Raw genomic sequence first — 17,474 nt, forward strand, 5'->3', positions numbered from 1 at the left:
CTGTACGGGGTCACTTTAACACTAAAACGTGAGGTTATCTGCTGCTTAGTTGTGTGATTTTATTCAACTTTTATCTGGATGATTTAAAAATGTACTTGCTTGCATGCTTATGTATTCATTTATTTATTTACGCCTTCACTTACATATGTTTACATTCTTTACTTTATGTATTTATTGATTTTTTCCAAAAACTATTTTACCATTAATAGAGTACATTGTTGTTACTGAAGGAAACCTCCTGCATTATTTGTTAACTTAAAATTAAGCAACTGTTAAAACAACCCTACTACAACATCACTGGGACAGTATTAATACCACTACTATTTACAAGCTGAATTTACATCCTCGTCTCTGGTCCAGTTTCGCCTCAAACATCCTTCAACCAATAAATGAATACATGTATTGAAAACTAAACTAAATGTCCCTATTGTGTAAATGATTCAGTGTCTAATTAAATATAATTATAGTCAGTGTCCTAATTAAATACCCTATAGTCCTCAAATTATTTTATGTAGTACAATTAGTAAGCAGATCTTTAGCATCAGGGAAGTCTTTTCTATTTCTGTCCTTTTTATTGTCACAGTTCTGCTCTTTTCACTCCTTCTGCCCTTTCCTGTTTTTCTATCTGCACAGATCTTAGTTCAGAAACTTTCTCTCTGCCTCTTCACTCCTCGCACTGACTCGCTCCTGTTAACAGATTCTTAATAGCGTCCACTTAGCGTGTCTTAAATGACCTCCTTGAAACTCCACTCTGACTTTTTCTGCCCTCCCACCTGCTGTCCCCTCAACTTTCATCACGGCTGCTCCCTGGTTTCTCTAGAGCCCAGCCTTGTTTCATACAGTGAGCCTCACGGTGTTCGCATCTTGTTGATTTGCCTCCTTTCTCCACTCAACTTCTCCTGGTTTTCACCTCAGGGCTCATGGGCAGCTTCCTCGTGGGGTTCGGGGGAGAATAATGCAATCAGTGAAACAATCTGGAAGAAAAGGGTTATTTATAATGGTCAGATAGGGAGGAGAATTGGGGGTGAAGGGGGGAGTCAGATATAATGTTTCAGGTGCTGGCGAGCCCATTGGTCAGTGAGAAAATCGACTTCCATAAAGAGAAAGATGGGGTTTCCTTTGCCTTTGGGGAATGCAATATATACCAACTTAAAAAGCCAAAACTGAGCTGCTTCCCAAATCTGTCGCTCTGTTCGACTCCTTCAACTAAAAGGTGAGAAATCTTTTTCTTATCTCTGCTGCTGATGACTTTTTTTTTGCTCAAATTTGTTTCATACATAATTCTTTTGTCCCTGTCGTTACGCAGTTCAGTAAATAAGGTTTTTGGTTGTTTTTCTTTGAGCTCTTGCTTTGGATGTTTAAACTGTAGTTTGACTAGTCGGTGACAAGGAACCAGCTCATTAGAAACTGTTGCTGCAAGATGATGAAGGTGATGATGTTGACTGAGGAGTTTTTGGATTTTAATATTGTTAATTTTGGGGGTGAAACGGTTGGTGCTGCAGGTGTGAAGTGCAGTGTGATGGTGTAAATGGTCTCTAGAGTTGGAAAGTGATAGTCCCAGTGTTTATCGCAGTGTCATCACAGACTGTTTGAATAGATTTCATGTGTCAGAGCTGGTGGTTAATCTGACACTCTGTTTAATAAAGTAGTCTTTCAATCTTCCAATACAGTTACCTTATAAATACATACATACATACATGGTTTATAATGTAAATGTATGTACATGTGAGCTCCTGGTCTCTACAGAATTTGGACAAAAAGTCAACTCATCATTTCTTAAACCCTCCACCAACATTTTAATGCAAAACGTCTCACATTCATTTTGTATTTTAAGGAGGAACAACACTTTAAGGAGCTTCAAAACCAGAGTTTGTGGTTTTGATTGAGGACTTGTGTAGCTGCTAAATGTATCTGATTTTGACTGAGGATTGACGTCAACAGTTGCTGTGATTTTGTATTTAGGAGCTTTATCCATTTCAGGCCATAATATTCCCAGCATTCAGTTTTTCCTCCAGAATGTCTTACCTGCCAAACAACATTTAAACCATTATGGGACATCTACTGGACAGGCCTGACTGGTATTTGATATTTAATAAAAAGGGAAAGTTCATACAGTATTTCAGTATTGGTCAATTTTCAGTGTTTATTTTTATGTGAATTGTCAAATAATTCTGAAAAGTCATGAAGCACATTTCACCGTACGTAACATATTTCCTTATGCTGATGATACTCTGCTTTAAATTGAGAACATTTTGTTTTAAGTAGGCGTTAGCATGTCTTAGCAGCAAAACATACAGTATATATTTATAATGTTTTGAAATTCTATTACGAACTTGGTTGAGTTTCAAAACATCAGTGTTGATCAGGGAATTTTGGGATTTGTCTGCGGTGTTCTTTACTGTAACAAAATTCAGGAAATGTTTCTTTAAGTAACGTATTGTGCTTTTTTTTTTAAACAATCCTTTTAGTGGAAAGTCACTTGAACCGATGTGGTTTATATTAGGGATGTCCCAAGTCAATGTGCAGAATTGGGATCAGTGCCAATTTTGTAATTTTTTGATGGATCAGTATGGGCAATATAAAGCCAAATCCATTTGTGATCCTTTTTTTGTTCTTTATTCTGTTAAAAATCTGGATCCACTCAGTGTTGTAAGAGAAATATTTGATAAGACTTGATTTTGGTATTAACGGATATGTTAAAGGAATCCCTGGTTTTTAGTAACTATTCACAACTCTATGTCTCAGTGGAGAAATCATTGTTGAGACATCTTTTTTGACATTGTGGCAAAGACTGGAGAGGCTTCAGTTCTCTGTTCTCCGTTTGCACGCAGTGATTGTTGATCTGGATTGTTCTGCACAGTCTCTATTTTCAGAGAAGACGGTATCGCCTCAGTCACGTCAGAGATGTTTGTACCGACAGACGAGGTATCATTCGTTTCCTGATAATCTTCCAGAAGACAGACCTTTCATGAGAGGGATGCCCATGGGGGGACAACTGGACCACAGATCCTTGTCTTAATTTAGACTTGAGGTTTTTCCTTGAGGCCGACCACTGATGCTCCCAGCTGGTGTCACGTTTCCTTGAGTTATTATTTCTGAAAGTCCTGCTCCTCCTCAGCTCGACCCCACCTTCACCCTGTTTCCTGTTCCATTCTGTGTTAGCTGGACGCCACACATTTAATGACTTCTGTGTTTCTGAGATACTTTTCTGATTAATTATGAAAGTTGTGTCCGTGTTCCTTTCATTATTTCAACATGGAAAATTATATTTTTCTGCAGACTTTGAAGCTAAACAAACGTCAAGATGTCGGAGTGAGTACTTCTCTGGTTTCATATGTTCATATTTATTTTGTTTTGGACCAATAAAACATAAGTTAAACTTTTTAAAATTAAAGAACTGCTATATGTTATCGAATAGGAAGAACCATATATTGTATTAAAAACAGTAGACGTGTTACAGAAACAACATTTGTGCAAATATTTGCACTGAAAAATAAAAATAAATCTTATCATGCCTTTTTGTTCTATTATTGAGTTCTGAAACCTTCCTAAATGTTTTACAAGTAAGTAAAAAGAACTGAGATCCATCATAACAAATTGATGTTTTCTCAAACTCTTCAGGAAAAAGATGTCTTCGAGTCGCAAGCATCATCTGAAGGTAAAAGATTCCTTAACATTTTTACAGCGTTGTATAAAGCAAAGCAGAGAGATTCCTTTTGCTGCTAAGAGTTGACTAAAAATGTTCAATGTGCATCAATATGTGATGTTATGTGGCTGTTGTCTGGCAGAGTTTGATGCTGTCCATCGCCAAAGGTTTACTGGAGGAGGAAGAGAGAGAGCAAGAGGAGGAGAGGACGAGGTACATGGCTGAGAATTGTCCTCCTGTGTCCATGCCCAGGAGCATGCAGGAGCTGCAGGTATGTCCTGTAACACGGTCACCTCATGGTTCAGTATGATCCATAATACGCGGTTCATGGTGCAAATCATATTGTGAGTGCAGAAGATTATTTACTGTATTTATTCCTCCAGAGAACATGCAGTCGCAGTGTTTTCAGCGCCGACATTGTCTTATAAAATGTGACAAAACATGTAGATAATAGAATCCAAACCCACCTGAATTCAATTTCAACTTATATAATTTATCGCTCTCTGGCATTTTAAGTGTGTAAAGAAATAACAACCAGTGAGAGTTGTCAGATTTAGTTGATATTGTGATTAATTATTTTGGTCCACAGTGAATCATTTCGGTTTTGTGACAAACTGTTGATGTTTGTGTTCAGGAGCTGTGCAGAGAGATCCACCACAAGATTGACGTGATCGACGAGGAGCGATACAACCTGGAGATGAAAGTCAATAAATCCGACAAGGAGGTAGGTTATGTGAAATTATACGACGACCTTTCAGTGGGTCATAGACTCTGCTCTGCTCCTAAACATTGTTCAAACTCACACAAGGCTCCAGAGTTTCTAAAAATAACGAGTATGTCATGTTGAATTGTGCATGAAATTATTCAAAATACAATACTGCTCCCCAGAGGGTGAACCCTTTGGTGTTTCGGCGGCTCCCTTCATGCCACTGAAAGGCTAAATAACCATGAACTACAGTATGTCCTGAAAACAAGATCATGGTCCAAAGAAGGTTGAGAAACCTTGCAATATTTAGGATTCAGTGTTGTAAATGTCACTTTCCTGATGACTTCCCATCAAATGTTCAGTGCTGAAGCTGTTTGTTGTAAATCCAGACTTAGTTTTCCATCCTGGCCTCCGTTCCGTCTCCACTTTCCAGATTGACGACCTGAAGATCAAAGTTCAGGACCTGATGGGCAAGTTCAAGAAGCCCGTCTTGAGGAAAGTGCGCATGTCTGCAGACGCCATGCTGAAAGCTCTGCTGGGCTCCAAACATACGGTCAACATGGAGCTGAGGGCCAACCTGAAGCAGGTCAAGAAGGAGGTGAAAGAGGAGGTGAGGAACTGGCTGGCCTCATTTAATAACAGTTTGGAAGAAAACAAAACAAAGTGGCCATAAGACTTTTTTGCCAACATTTGACCATCCTGATTAGATTAATTGTTTTAGAAGCCACTTCCATCAACCTGCAATGAGGTGATGGAGTAGAAAAAGTTTTGATGTTAAAATAAAAAAAAGATGTGCTCAATCCAAGACCCTTTAACAGTAACTATTTACATATATATTAAAGTTAAAAAAATGAAGTCAAGCTACACCTACACCAAGTGTCAGGTCGGTCTTCGGTCAAAAGGAAAAAGTATTACCGCCAGTCATTGTGTACTTACATCTTTATCTAAGATTTTAAATTTATGTAAGTTTCATGAAACCACCTGGTCCAGCTCTGATTTTGGGTCTCGATGTTTCAGGATAAAGAACTTCGTGATGTCGGTGACTGGCGTAAAAACATTGAAGACAAATCTGGCATGGACGGAAGGAAGAAGATGTTTGAGGCTGAGGCTTAAAAAAACTGTATCTGCTCTAAGCAAACCTGCAGTATTTTTAGTCCCTGTTTTTCATCGACTGGTTTAATCAGAAAACCATTTAGTTTGCACTGATACAGTTTTTCTTGTGAGCTGTAGAGACTTCGACCGAATAAACAAGCAGCTGCTAAAGGAGAGAAAATAGTCATCGTCATTAATATTTACAGAGGTCAAGAGAGGAAAATGCAATTACATTACTGTAAGTAAGACGTTCCTGCACAACAATGTCTATAACCCATTAAGAACATTACCTAACATCCGAGTGACAAACGTCTGGCTAACATCTATTAGCTACCAGGGCTAACAGGTAGCAGTTGAGCATATTGACAACAGCTAATGCTAGCAGATAATTATGAGTACTTGGAACCTCCCAGTTAAATTTTCAGTATTTTACATCAATATTTTAAATCTACCTTGATAAGACAGATGTATCCTATCTGTGAAGCTAACGTTAGCTAGCAGCTAAAATGGAGAATGAGAGCTCAGCTGTCAACAGCGTCATTTATTTTATAACTTTTATAACTTTGTCATTAGTACCGTAATTAGACAATAACCTTTTAATATCATGATGATTATTTTTGAGAATAATTACTAAATAATGTTAGATAAACTGCCAATGTAGCTTCTCCCTGTATGAATTTAGTGGTATCGTCACCATGGATAATTCTTTGCCGCCCTCTGATGGCACAAATGTAAACTGCATTTTGTGAATTCAAATTGAAACAAAGTACATGCACTGTTTTAAAATGTAAAAATAATCATATATATGAGTATATATATAAATATATATGTATATATATTTTTTAAATTACATGCCATCCCAGCCCTAACAACCTAATTCATAATTAAACTGTTCAAGGTGAGGATGAATACAATAGGTGGATGGAAACGAATGGATGCAGCGTCTCTTCAGCTTGTGGGAATGTTAAAAAGCAGTGAACATGATCCGACACGAGCTACAGACTGACACGTGTTTCTTGGTTGTTGCTGTTTTATGACGTGCAAAGTCTCTAATGGTGTCAGACAGACTGACTGAAGCCTAAAACTCCCAGTAAGAGGTGTCGTCTTCAACACATCGTTGATGGAGACGAAGGTGTGTCTTTATGGTGAGGCAGAGAGAAATATTGCTGCTATTTTGTCTCCTTAAATTACCTCTGTTAAGTATATTTATCTTCCTACTGGTGACTTTTAGTATCTTTCTTAGTGAGTAGAATTTTTCCAGGTCACCCAGAAACAGATCTGAGGTAAGTGAAGCCTTTTAATAATAATTCATTGTTTTAATATGTTTATCTGGTAACACTTTACTTTAACCACCTTGTTTTGCATGTATATGTATATAAACAATTGCCAAATGGTTTATAACACATATTAACTTCAGATAAACTTTTGTATGTATTTTTGCACAGATTGAGGGCTGTGGATTTTGTCCCCCATCACCTACATTGAAATTGCTTTAAGAGGAGATCTCTTAATAACCAGTATGAACAGGAGAAACTAGTTTCAGAGTACACGTGTGTGTGTGTGTGAGAGTATTGTTTTAGACAGACTCGAACAATTGTGTCCTTTAAGGGAAAGATTGCGTTTTCAGTTAAATGTTAATAAACACACTGTCTCGTTCTTAAAGTCACAGTTGACATTTTTAACATTTAACCACAACCGCCATCTTTTCTGAACCTTAAGTGCTGTGAGTGCCTGAAGATAACCAAAGGCATTACGTCTCTTACGAAACATATTTGCTGTTGCACATGAGTTGTAAATAAACAAAATGTCCAGGAGACAGGGTTGGATTAATGATGGAGGACAAATTGATAATGTTTCTGAGTGTATCTCTACGATAAGAATTCATCATCATGTTGAGATCAAACTTAATATGTTTGCTGGGTGAAATATCAGCCGTCAGATTCAACTTCCAGGTTTGTTACAAAACACCACAGAGAGCGTAAAAAAGCCTTGTTTAAATTTGATCACGGTTTAAATGTGCCAAACTAAGAACTAACAGCCACCTCTGCAGCTTTTAAAAAGCGTTAGAATAAAACACTGGATCTGGTGGAAACAGTTTGATGTCAGTGAAAAGCTCTGAACCTGAACTAGAACATAAAATATTTGCAGATCAATTTTTCGTAAATGGACTAATTGATTACTCGTTTTAGCTCTAGTTCATATGAAAATCAATGACTTATAGTGTATTACTTAGTATTTGCTGATTCTAACAGCAATATAGACACAAATACTTCATCCAGCAGCATGTCAGTGAGTGTTTTCCTCTCCTATCAGATCTCCAAATGGTTTCTGTCTATATATACATAACTGCTGATTAAACCACAGAGGCATTTTGTAATCACTTTCCTGCATTCTGTCCGTCAGAAACTCAATGGCACAAGATAATACAGATAACAATCTTAAAGGGCGGGTTATTTATAATGAGGCGAGCCGAGGAAGGGGGCAGATGACACTGTACTGTATTTCATGACCTTGCCAGCTCATTGGTGTGACCAGTAATCCACTTCCATAAAGAGAAAGTGGAGGATTTAGGGGGCTATCAGAGATTGCAATATATACCTTCTTAACACTTCGTCTGCCTGGGACTCAGTCTGCGTCTCTGGGACTCTAACAAGCTGACATCTCTGCTCCGTTAAAGTAAGAACTCTTTCCCTGCCGGTTCGATAATGTTTTAGTAGATGAAGTCTAAAAGCATGTAGTATTTTGATGGTTTGCATGCACATTCTTGACATGACAGCAGATGTAAATACTTAATTCTGACGGTACAGTTGTTTGGAATTTATGTTTTGTTTGTTCAAATCGAATGTTGTCCCGAGGAAGGGTGTAGAATAAAGGCGGAGAGTTGAAATCTTTGGTCTCATAGCTTTTGCAGAATATTTTACATTTGCTCACGTGGCTTAAGAGACTCTGGTGTTGGCATTCGACCAAGTTTTATATCAAGGTGTCAGTTAGTTTGATCAGTTCGTAGCGACAGTAACATGCAAAAGGTTCATGGTTGTTTGATGCTTTTTGGAATTATTTGGAGTGTTTTAGCAATTTACACACTTTGTAGTTGATGTTGAGTCAGATTACTTTAATATACTTTTAATTGAAACTGAAAAGGTGGAGTGTTTTTGGTTTCTGTCCAGTTTCTGTCATTATCACATCTCTTATTCTTGTGTTCTGAGTCTTTTTTCGGGACTTTTGAGGTTAAAGAAGTGCTTTTTTGGACATGTGCTCGGTCTGCTGCGGTGGCAAACCGGTGATGTATGGTCTGGTGATGTGGCATCTGAAAGGCAACACCACTACAAGGCATGAACTTGAAAGTCGATCCGTCAGTGTTTATCCTCCTGTCAGCACCGAGGGGTTTGGAGGAAAACCTGGTCTAATCTGCTGCGGCTGCCAACCTCAGTCTCTGTCTTCACTTTAATCCCCACTCATGAAATGTAGCTTGTTTTCCTCACAACCATTCAAACGTTTAAGAAACATTAAAGCTTTATTTCTTCTTGTACAAAACATTTTGTTTCGGTCTTCTACTCGTTTTTGGTTTCCTTAATTTTACGAAGGAGTTTTAAAACAAGTTTTCTTTTAGATATATATTTTTTCTCTTTGACGTATTGTTTTAGGTTATATGGAAATAAACAAAACATAAATTAATTTGTTTTCACTGTATCTTTCAGAGAATTAGTGACACTTAACAATTAAAGTTTTCAGTCCTGAACCTGGTCAGAACCTCAGTCTCAGTCTTCACTTTAAACTCCAGTTTAATCCCCAGTCACCAAATATAAAGTGTAAAAGGGTTTGAATGTTTAAGCAACAGTAAAGCTTTACTTTGTCTTGTTTTCTGAAAACAATGTTCCTACGATAGAGGAGCTTTTAAGACAGATTTTGTTTTGGTTTTGGCTTCCGTAATTTTACAGTCCTGAACAACAAGTTTTTCCTTTTCTGCATTGGATTCAAATGCTATTGTAACTTCCTGTCTGTCCTTTTCTCAGTGTGAAGCAGATGAACTGTACGTGCATCTGAGGTTAGCCCCCCAGCGAGTTATTTTTGCAATATGCTCTAACGTCCATCCGAGGGATGTTCTGTGGTGTTGGGTTACTGCGAACCCTTCCACCCTCCCTGCAGAGACAATCCTACCCATAACATTCACACAGACACTCTCTTAAGACAAAAATCAGGGCCCAAATTTAACCCTGCAGATGTTATTCCATCTCCACAGCAACATGTTGTTATGCCCTTCGGGTTTTGAGAGTCCCAAAATACATTGTCAGCCCTGGAGATACCCCCCTTGCCTATTATTGGTTTACAGATGATGACCATTTGTTCAGCTATGTGTTTTGGGATGCCTGCAGTGGTTATCAGACGTCTTTTCTTTCAAGACGAGCCTGCTGTCAGTTTTTTCTCCTCCATAATGAAGACGTTAGGAACAGCTGTGCCTCCAGGAATAGAGTCTTAATCCGCTGCTCCGTCACAGGTCCTAAACAAACAGCTCAGGCAGCGACTATGTGGCCTCCGAGTACCTCTGGAAGTGGCCTTAAAATCCTGCAGCCCGGTACCGAAAGAGTTGGTTTACCCAATCTAGTGGTATCCACTCCGCTACATTTATTTGACAGTTATAGTTACAGGTTACTTTTCAGATTAAGATTTCACTTAAAAAAAACCCACACACGATACATTTATAAAATACAATCCATTAAAAATGAAGCCAGTTGTGCCTGTGTTACTGTGATTAACACAAAAAAGCCAAGATTAGAGAAAATCTAAAAACAATAATATAAATGAGTGTCTCCCCATTAATCATCTCACGACCCCTCAGATTTGTCACAGGGGGCATTTTGCTGAAGAACAAGTACTTCAACTTTGATACTCATGTACTTATGTATACTCATGTACTTTATGTATATTTAGCTAATGATACTTTTGCTTAAGTAGGAATTTTAATGCAGGACTTTTAGTTGTAAATGGAGTATTTTTACACTGTTGTATTGGTACTTTTACTTAAGTACAAGATCTGAGTACTTCCTCCACCACTGGCAGATTTTTTTTGGTTTTATTTGACTAGTTTTTGAGACCCATCTGCACCCAAATACAATCGTGGTGAATGGAATTTCCTTTGCCTTCCCTTTCCTTTTCCTTCAAAGCAACAAACAAGTATATTTAAATTTAAAACTGATTTGTTGTTCAGGTTGGAGGACTTGATGGTTGTGGATGAAAATCTCTTTTTCTCTATTCACAGTGATTATTTCTTCCATATTATAAACGTTACACTTGTCTGTTGATGCATGTGTAATAGTGATGTGGACAGAAGCACAGTCTAATCTTTGCTCTCAGGAATCAAAAAGCAGAATTGAAAAGCCAGAAGTTTTTTTTTGGGGGGGGGGGGGGGGGGGGGGGGTCAAACATGTTCAATACTGGCTGCTGGTCTGAGGACAGGACTGTGTGTAAATGCAAACTTTACAACACTGCCAAACATTTTTCCAAATCATCTTATAATGTGGAGGGATGGATTTGTTTCCCCACCTTCCAGGCAGCCACCGGATTCTGTTAGTTTTAGTATGGTATAAAGTTATTTTTAAAAGTAATTGTTGTATGGTGATGCAATGCAGACTTATTAAATTAATGCAGTCAATGGAGGAAAAGATGAAACAAGTCAGCAGCTTCATAGCAATAGAGGATATAATGCTAATTATATGCCAGAAAGCAAAATTATTTGATGCTCTAACAACAATGCAGATATACTAGCATTTAGCATGTTAACATGCTAATGTAGCACATCAGCTAATTTGCATGCTAAAAATACTAAATTTAGCATGTCAACATGATAAAATTTACATATAAGCATGCTAGTATTAGCATGTTATGTTAGCACTGTAAGTACAGCTGAGTCTGTCGGAAATTCAGTTAGTTTTAGAAATATCGTGTCATTAAGTGTTCTGGACAAGTATAAATTTGGACATGCTAATAGCATGTTACGCTAAACTCTTGCATCTATCATGCTGACATTTATGTATATTTATATATATGTAGTATTAAGCTTGCTAAAATGCTAACTTTTAGCATGTAAAATGCTAAATTTAGTATGTGTAACATGTTAACAAATAGCATATTAGCATGCCAGTGTTAGCATGTTAGCATTGGCCTCCAAGTTCAGGTAAGGCAGAAAGGAATTCAGTCATCAGTTTTAGAGGTATCCTGTCATGAGGCGAAAGGTTGGGCGAGTATAAATTTTGACCTGTTGGTGGCGCTGAAACAACCGACGATCACCAAAGGCAATATGAGTCATCCTCTGTGGATCGTAAAAGTCTGAACCAAATTTCATGGCAATCGATTTAATAGATGTCCAGATATTTCACTGCACCACAGTGTTGGACCACCGTCCCCAGAGTCGCGCTGCTAAAAATAGTGGTGAGGTCCTTTAGGGCATTAACACGGCCTGGATTCAGTTCCATGAAATTTCCTGGAATTAAACCTGATGTCTTAAGATAGACTTAACGAGCCAAATGTGAAATGTGAGACAGGTGAGTTTCTACAGCAGGGAGGAATTGGAAGGAGGACACGGGACTTCAAACATGAAGCAGTTTGATGTAGAAACAGAATAGTTGAAAGTAAAAATGTGGAGTTTAACTTTTACCTTTTCACTTGTAGCTGCTCATGACACAACGGGAACTACTAACTGAATAGAGCGACGCTGAAATGTGTGATTTAAGGCAGGAGTGGTCTAACACTTCACAACATCAGAAACAGACTTTATTAAGAATTTTCCAGATATTTTTACTCCCGCTGTCAGCAGAAAAGCTGCTGAAGTTTGATGTGTTCGTCCAGACTGAGGTCAACATGTGAGTGTGTGTGTCCCAAAACACAATTTAAGTGTCAGATTCAGTGTAAATTTAATCTTTGTCCTCGCACTAAAAAGAAGAATTAAGATTCTTGTTGCGCTCCAGAGAAAGATACCATCATTTTGCTGCTCTTAGATCCTAAAAATGTGTTGAAAATGAGTTTGTCCTGAGGGTGTTGCCAGAAGAAGGCTCATGTTGTTAATGGTCAGGAAGAAAATGGGCGTTGTTTTTATTTTTCCATTAATTCCTGTTATTTTTGCTCCACCAAAGTGTCATATATACCCATAGTGAAACTGAGAAGCTCACAGTGAGAGAATAATAATTTCAGGTCAATAGAAAGTAGAATGTGAAACGCTTGGTATCAATTGATGTCTGGAGAAAAAGAAGAACAGTATAACAGAGGGGGTCATGTACATGTTTTGGCGTCTACATTTGTAGAAATTGATCAAATGTCTAAAATGCTCCAGAAACATGTTTTATCACACATCCAGATGTAATTTTCTATGTCTTTTATGTTTTTTTATCAGGTAACACCAGGATCCTGCAGCTAAGATGGCTGATGAGTGAGTTATCTGAAATCTATCAATACACTTTATAGTAAAATGTCTCATATACTTGTTAACAGATTTCAACATTTGGTGGAGATTTAGGCCAGTGGACCAAAGAACAAGTGACTTTTTAAAGGATGAAACATCATATTTATACATTTTATATCTGCTCATTAACTGCAAAACTCAGTTGAACAAGAAAAATCTGGCACATGTACCTCACGATCATCTGCCTCTGGATTTTGACACAAATACAGATAAAGATTAAGAATAAAAATGTTTGTATTGTTAAATTCCAATTTTAGAAGATTGGTGGACGTATGTACGCTCTTTGAGAATCACTATTTCAACGTTGGTAGTGATGATAGCTGCTAACGTGACAAAATCATGTTTTGTAAGGTAGAGTCCCATAACATAGAAAAAAAACTTCTTCACATGCCAAAGAGAATTCATCTATTACATTTCCAAAAGGTGACAAAGTGTAAAGTGTGAAAGAAAAGTGAACATTTTATTTCACCCAGTCTGCGTCATGTTTTGTGTTTTCCGCTGCAGGAAAAGACTGTCTGCGAGGCGTAAGCATACTCTGAAAGTAAGAAATAACTACATTTTTATTCTCTTTATTCTCTTGCCTACTTTGAACTTTTAGCTGAAAATATCTAAAGTTGCATGATGGTGTAATCCACAGAGCTGTATGCTGGTGGTGGCCAATAATCTGTTGGAGGCTGAAGCATCAGTGAAGGTTGGGGAGAGGGAGAAGTTCCTGGTAGACAAATGTCCTCCTCTGGAGTTGCCGTACTCCAAGGACGAGCTCATGGTGAGACAGAAACAGGACAGACTGTCCCGGATCGGCCCGGGATAAACTGCCGTCAGGGTTATTACTGTGTGTCGGAGAGGAGTTCATATATATCCTACAAAACACCACAAATTTGGATTTTAGTCAAATTCCTGGCACACATTTGAACTAAATTTGTCTCTGTTTTGTGGGTTTAAGACTAGATGAAAATATTTTAGCCAAAATTAAGTCAAATTAATTTGGTGAGCGCTTGCATACTCCCAGCAAACTCAACAAAAACAACAACTGTTTTCTCTTCAGGAACTTTGCAAGAAACTTCATCAGCAGATTGACATCAGTGAAGAAGAGAGATACTGCATGGAGTTCAAACTGAACATGGTTCTGAATGAGGTGAGGCACTTTTTCAGGTCTGTTCATTGTATTGATTTTTGGGTTGGAATATTAAAACGTACAAATCAATTTCCAACGGACGGCTCATCATCTCATTATGATGTAAACCTGTGGACCATTTTGATGTTTTTGTTAAGATATGTGAAATATATGATATGAAACATTAATTGGCCACCACATTTGGATGAACATGTTCTTATACAGTATCCTTTTCTTTGTCAGGAACGTTGGTCAGGTGTTAAGTTGTTTTTGAATATATTGTAACTGGCTATCATTTGGAAGTCCAGTTCTTAAAAATGTGGTTGGCGAATAAAACTGTGAATGTTTCTTCTGCCCTGAATCCTCCTGAAGGTCAGAGACCTCAACATAAAGATTGTGGATCTGAGGGGAAAGTTCAAGAGACCCCGGCTGAAGAAAGTGCGCATGTCTGCTGACGCCATGCTGAAAGCTCTGCTGGGCTCCAAGCACACGGTCAACATGGACCTGAGGGCCAACCTGAAGCAGGTCAAGAAGGAGGTGAAAGAGGAGGTGAGCTGGTTCATCTAAACTTCAAGTCTCAAACTCAATATGACCATCGATATTCTACCTACTCATTTCTCCACGCTGTGGTTTAGTTTGTCATGCTGGTTTCATTCACCAGCTTTAACTTTAAAGGGAAAGTTGGCTTGTTTTTAAGATTTTCTTTTTTTCTTTGTGGATTTTCTGTCCCACTAGCAGGCAGGGTTTAAGGATCCATCTGATTTTTTACTACTTGGTTTGGCCATCAGTTATTATAACTGTAGTACTCACCAAGTCTGGTGCTGAAATCTGGAAATGCTGCAGTATTCCTAAAAAGAAGTCCTACTATTAGCAATAACACACCTTATTTCAGTACCGATATATTACTTTTTTCAATAACTTGTTTTTCTAGTTCTCAAGTGTTGAATCTTGCCTAAACCGACAGCCGTACAGGAACTTTGCCTAAATAAAGAACTACAAAATTCTGATTTAAATCAGAAACTCTCTGATCAAAGAAACAGTCAACACGAGTCTGAATCTAACCAGACATTTAATGTAAACTATCTGTACTTGACTGTTTTTGATATTCTGAGCTACGGCTACATTTTAGTCTTGACGTTCGACACCCAGCTCTACCCTCACGTCGGTCAAGGTTATTTGGAAGAGAAAACGAAGGCAAACAATACAATTATTACCCAAACAGTCTGTTGTAAACATCCTGACTGTTCAACTGCCTGTGTTGCCATGTTCCCAGATCTTACCAATCACTTTAAGTTCAATCATAACCCACAGAAACAACAGCCAAACCCATGAAAATAATGTGATAAACTGGAATTATAATTGGTGGTATTGGTGGGTGTGTTGCTTTGTCCATCCTGTAACTGTTTCACAGTTTCATGCTGGCTAGATGACCAGAAATGAAGCTATAGAATAATCAAACTGAAGAATAGAAATAGAAATAGAAACTATACAACTCAGACTTAAAAGGCAAGCAGTATAAATACAGTACCCACGACCCGTGTTGTACTTATGCAGTACCGTCTCAAGCAAAGGGACTTAGTGGTGGGATGAATAGCAGCAAAGTCAGTAGAGTATCATTATTAACATTAGTTAACAATGCCAGAATAATATATAATATGATTAAGTAATGATACTTGGTGTTTGTCTGTATTAATATAGAAATATGATGTAGTACATTATGTAGTAAAAGTGTATAACGTATCAACATAATACAGTACAATATAGAGATAAAATATAACGTAAAATGTAGTAATATAGTATAACATAATACAAAGTATAGTACAGCAATGTAGCATAGAATATAAACTATAATATAAGTATTGTATTATATATAATAAATATAATATATATTCAAAATAAAAAACGAGGATTTCCATTAGTGTTTTCGGAGAAAGTTAGTACCAACTGTGGAAGCGACATTAATTGATTTTCCTGTCAAAAATAAAGCTGTTACCATTTGCCTCTTGGTAATTTCTTGTTTAATATTTTTATACGCTGCGGCTTCTTTCCGTTCTTTTTTTTCTAATATTTTATCATTTTACTGGTTTATTTTCTAAACGAAACTGTCTATGTTCACAGGACAAGCAGCTGCGCGATGTGGGAGACTGGCGTAAGAACATTGAAGACAAGTCTGATAGGAAGAAGATGTTCGATAGTTAAATGTGATCTGTCATTGATTTTTGGGGGGTTTAAAAAGAGACAGAATTCAGGTCTAATATCTTTGTAACGGAGGAGTTTTATTCCAAAATGCTGCGTATCCACTGTAAACCTACTTTTTGATTTTGTTGAACGGATAAGACATGGCAGCTGTGGAGGTTATACTGATAAACAGTGTGAATCTTAAGGATGTTTTAAAGTTTATGGTACAGTATGTGATGAATGATAATCTCCTCAGTTAGTTCACAGGATTTTAAAAGCGATGATGGCTGACTATGCAAAAATATAAACATAAAATTATATTCATCCATTATCCCTTTACGCTAACCTACTGATTAGTTCCAGTTGTTTTTAATTTAGGTAATTAAATGTTCTGTTAACAAGTATTTTTATCCAAAGAGTTCAGTTACACAGTATTTACTTCCCAAATGTAGGAAAACTTCTAATGTGGGCTGCTGTAGATGAGGCAGGGTTTGGGTAGTTTTTGGATAACTTACTTTGGAACAAAACTCTTCTGTCGAATCTAAACTGCCTTCTGCTTTTGCTTGTATTGACACTGTACTGTGATGTATTTGTACTGTATGTACTGATGTCAGTTAGTACATGAGTTTGAGTCCAAACGTGCTTTTGTTCTGAGGAGGCTGGCTTATGCTTCTGCATCAAAATACTGCTGCACCTGCGACGCACCTTCCTGTCTGTAGCTGATATACATGTCATAGCAAACTTTCATTTCACCAAGAAATTTCCAGTGCAAACCTTTATTTCACCGTCGCTATTAGCTGATCTGTATCAAAAAGTGAACATGAATTTTAATCACATATTTGTTATACAGTCGAGAGTGAGAGCAGACAAATGATCGGGTCATTATTAGGCCATTTTGTTCCGTGAAGCTTCGAGCTCAGGTAGAGTTCAGGTTTGGTTATTTTCACACGTTAAAATGTATAAATACATTTGTCTCATTCTCGCTCTGGCTATGCCGATTATCTGCGTCCATTCATGTCACACAGATACACAATGGCCAAGTGGGAAGAGGAAAAGAAACGAGTGTGGCTAAGTGTTAGCTCGCCAGTGTTAGCTTGGTGAGCTAACGGCCAGTATAAAACATCACATTGCTAGCATGAGCGACTACTCTGTTGCAGAAGCATAATTTCGCCTACAGTCTGTACTAAACAACATCATGTCATCTTTTCTAAACTGTTCAAACAGAAATGTGATGTACTTTTCTCGTCTTGTTGCTGTCACATTAAATACAAAAGCTTCATGTTCA

The 17,474-nt window shown here is 37.6% G+C and overlaps 2 protein-coding genes across 5 annotated transcripts; both read left to right on the forward strand.

Moving 5' to 3' along the window:
• Positions 1 to 1,062: 1,062 nt before the first annotated feature.
• tnni2a.1 (troponin I type 2a (skeletal, fast), tandem duplicate 1) lies at positions 1,063 to 5,625 on the forward strand. The gene is made up of 7 exons (XM_070907997.1): positions 1,063 to 1,213; positions 3,280 to 3,312; positions 3,622 to 3,658; positions 3,789 to 3,917; positions 4,281 to 4,370; positions 4,786 to 4,962; positions 5,370 to 5,625. Exons 2-7 carry the CDS (start codon positions 3,305 to 3,307, stop codon positions 5,463 to 5,465), a joined length of 537 nt encoding a protein of 178 aa, XP_070764098.1. The 5' UTR covers positions 1,063 to 1,213; positions 3,280 to 3,304; the 3' UTR covers positions 5,466 to 5,625.
• An 866-nt stretch (positions 5,626 to 6,491) lies between these two features.
• Positions 6,492 to 17,474, forward strand: LOC139287035 (troponin I, fast skeletal muscle-like). 4 transcript variants are annotated; one of them, XM_070908000.1, is made up of 8 exons: positions 6,492 to 6,576; positions 6,688 to 6,727; positions 12,829 to 12,864; positions 13,402 to 13,438; positions 13,535 to 13,663; positions 13,943 to 14,032; positions 14,384 to 14,560; positions 16,130 to 17,474. In XM_070908000.1, exons 3-8 carry the CDS (start codon positions 12,854 to 12,856, stop codon positions 16,208 to 16,210), a joined length of 525 nt encoding a protein of 174 aa, XP_070764101.1. In that variant the 5' UTR covers positions 6,492 to 6,576; positions 6,688 to 6,727; positions 12,829 to 12,853; the 3' UTR covers positions 16,211 to 17,474. The 4 variants fall into 4 exon arrangements, with proteins under 4 accessions (XP_070764101.1, XP_070764099.1, XP_070764102.1 ...); XM_070907998.1 differs by lacking the exons at positions 6,492 to 6,576; positions 6,688 to 6,727 and adding an exon at positions 8,053 to 8,120; XM_070908001.1 differs by lacking the exons at positions 6,492 to 6,576; positions 6,688 to 6,727 and having other exon boundaries at positions 12,861 to 12,868.

Source organism: Enoplosus armatus, chromosome 6, assembly GCF_043641665.1.
Source record: "Enoplosus armatus isolate fEnoArm2 chromosome 6, fEnoArm2.hap1, whole genome shotgun sequence".
Classification (NCBI taxonomy): domain Eukaryota; kingdom Metazoa; phylum Chordata; class Actinopteri; order Centrarchiformes; family Enoplosidae; genus Enoplosus; species Enoplosus armatus.

What these genes read in the sequence shown, in the direction of transcription:
- LOC139287035 (XM_070908000.1), top strand. An exon ending in GGCGTAAGCATACTCTGAAA is followed by an intron (nt 13,439 to 13,534) that starts GTAAGAAATAAC and finishes TGTAATCCACAG; the next exon opens with AGCTGTATGCTGGTGGTGGC. An exon ending in AGAAGGAGGTGAAAGAGGAG is followed by an intron (nt 14,561 to 16,129) that starts GTGAGCTGGTTC and finishes CTATGTTCACAG; the next exon opens with GACAAGCAGCTGCGCGATGT.
- tnni2a.1 (XM_070907997.1), top strand. An exon ending in GTCGCAAGCATCATCTGAAG is followed by an intron (nt 3,659 to 3,788) that starts GTAAAAGATTCC and finishes GTTGTCTGGCAG; the next exon opens with AGTTTGATGCTGTCCATCGC. An exon ending in GGAGCATGCAGGAGCTGCAG is followed by an intron (nt 3,918 to 4,280) that starts GTATGTCCTGTA and finishes GTTTGTGTTCAG; the next exon opens with GAGCTGTGCAGAGAGATCCA.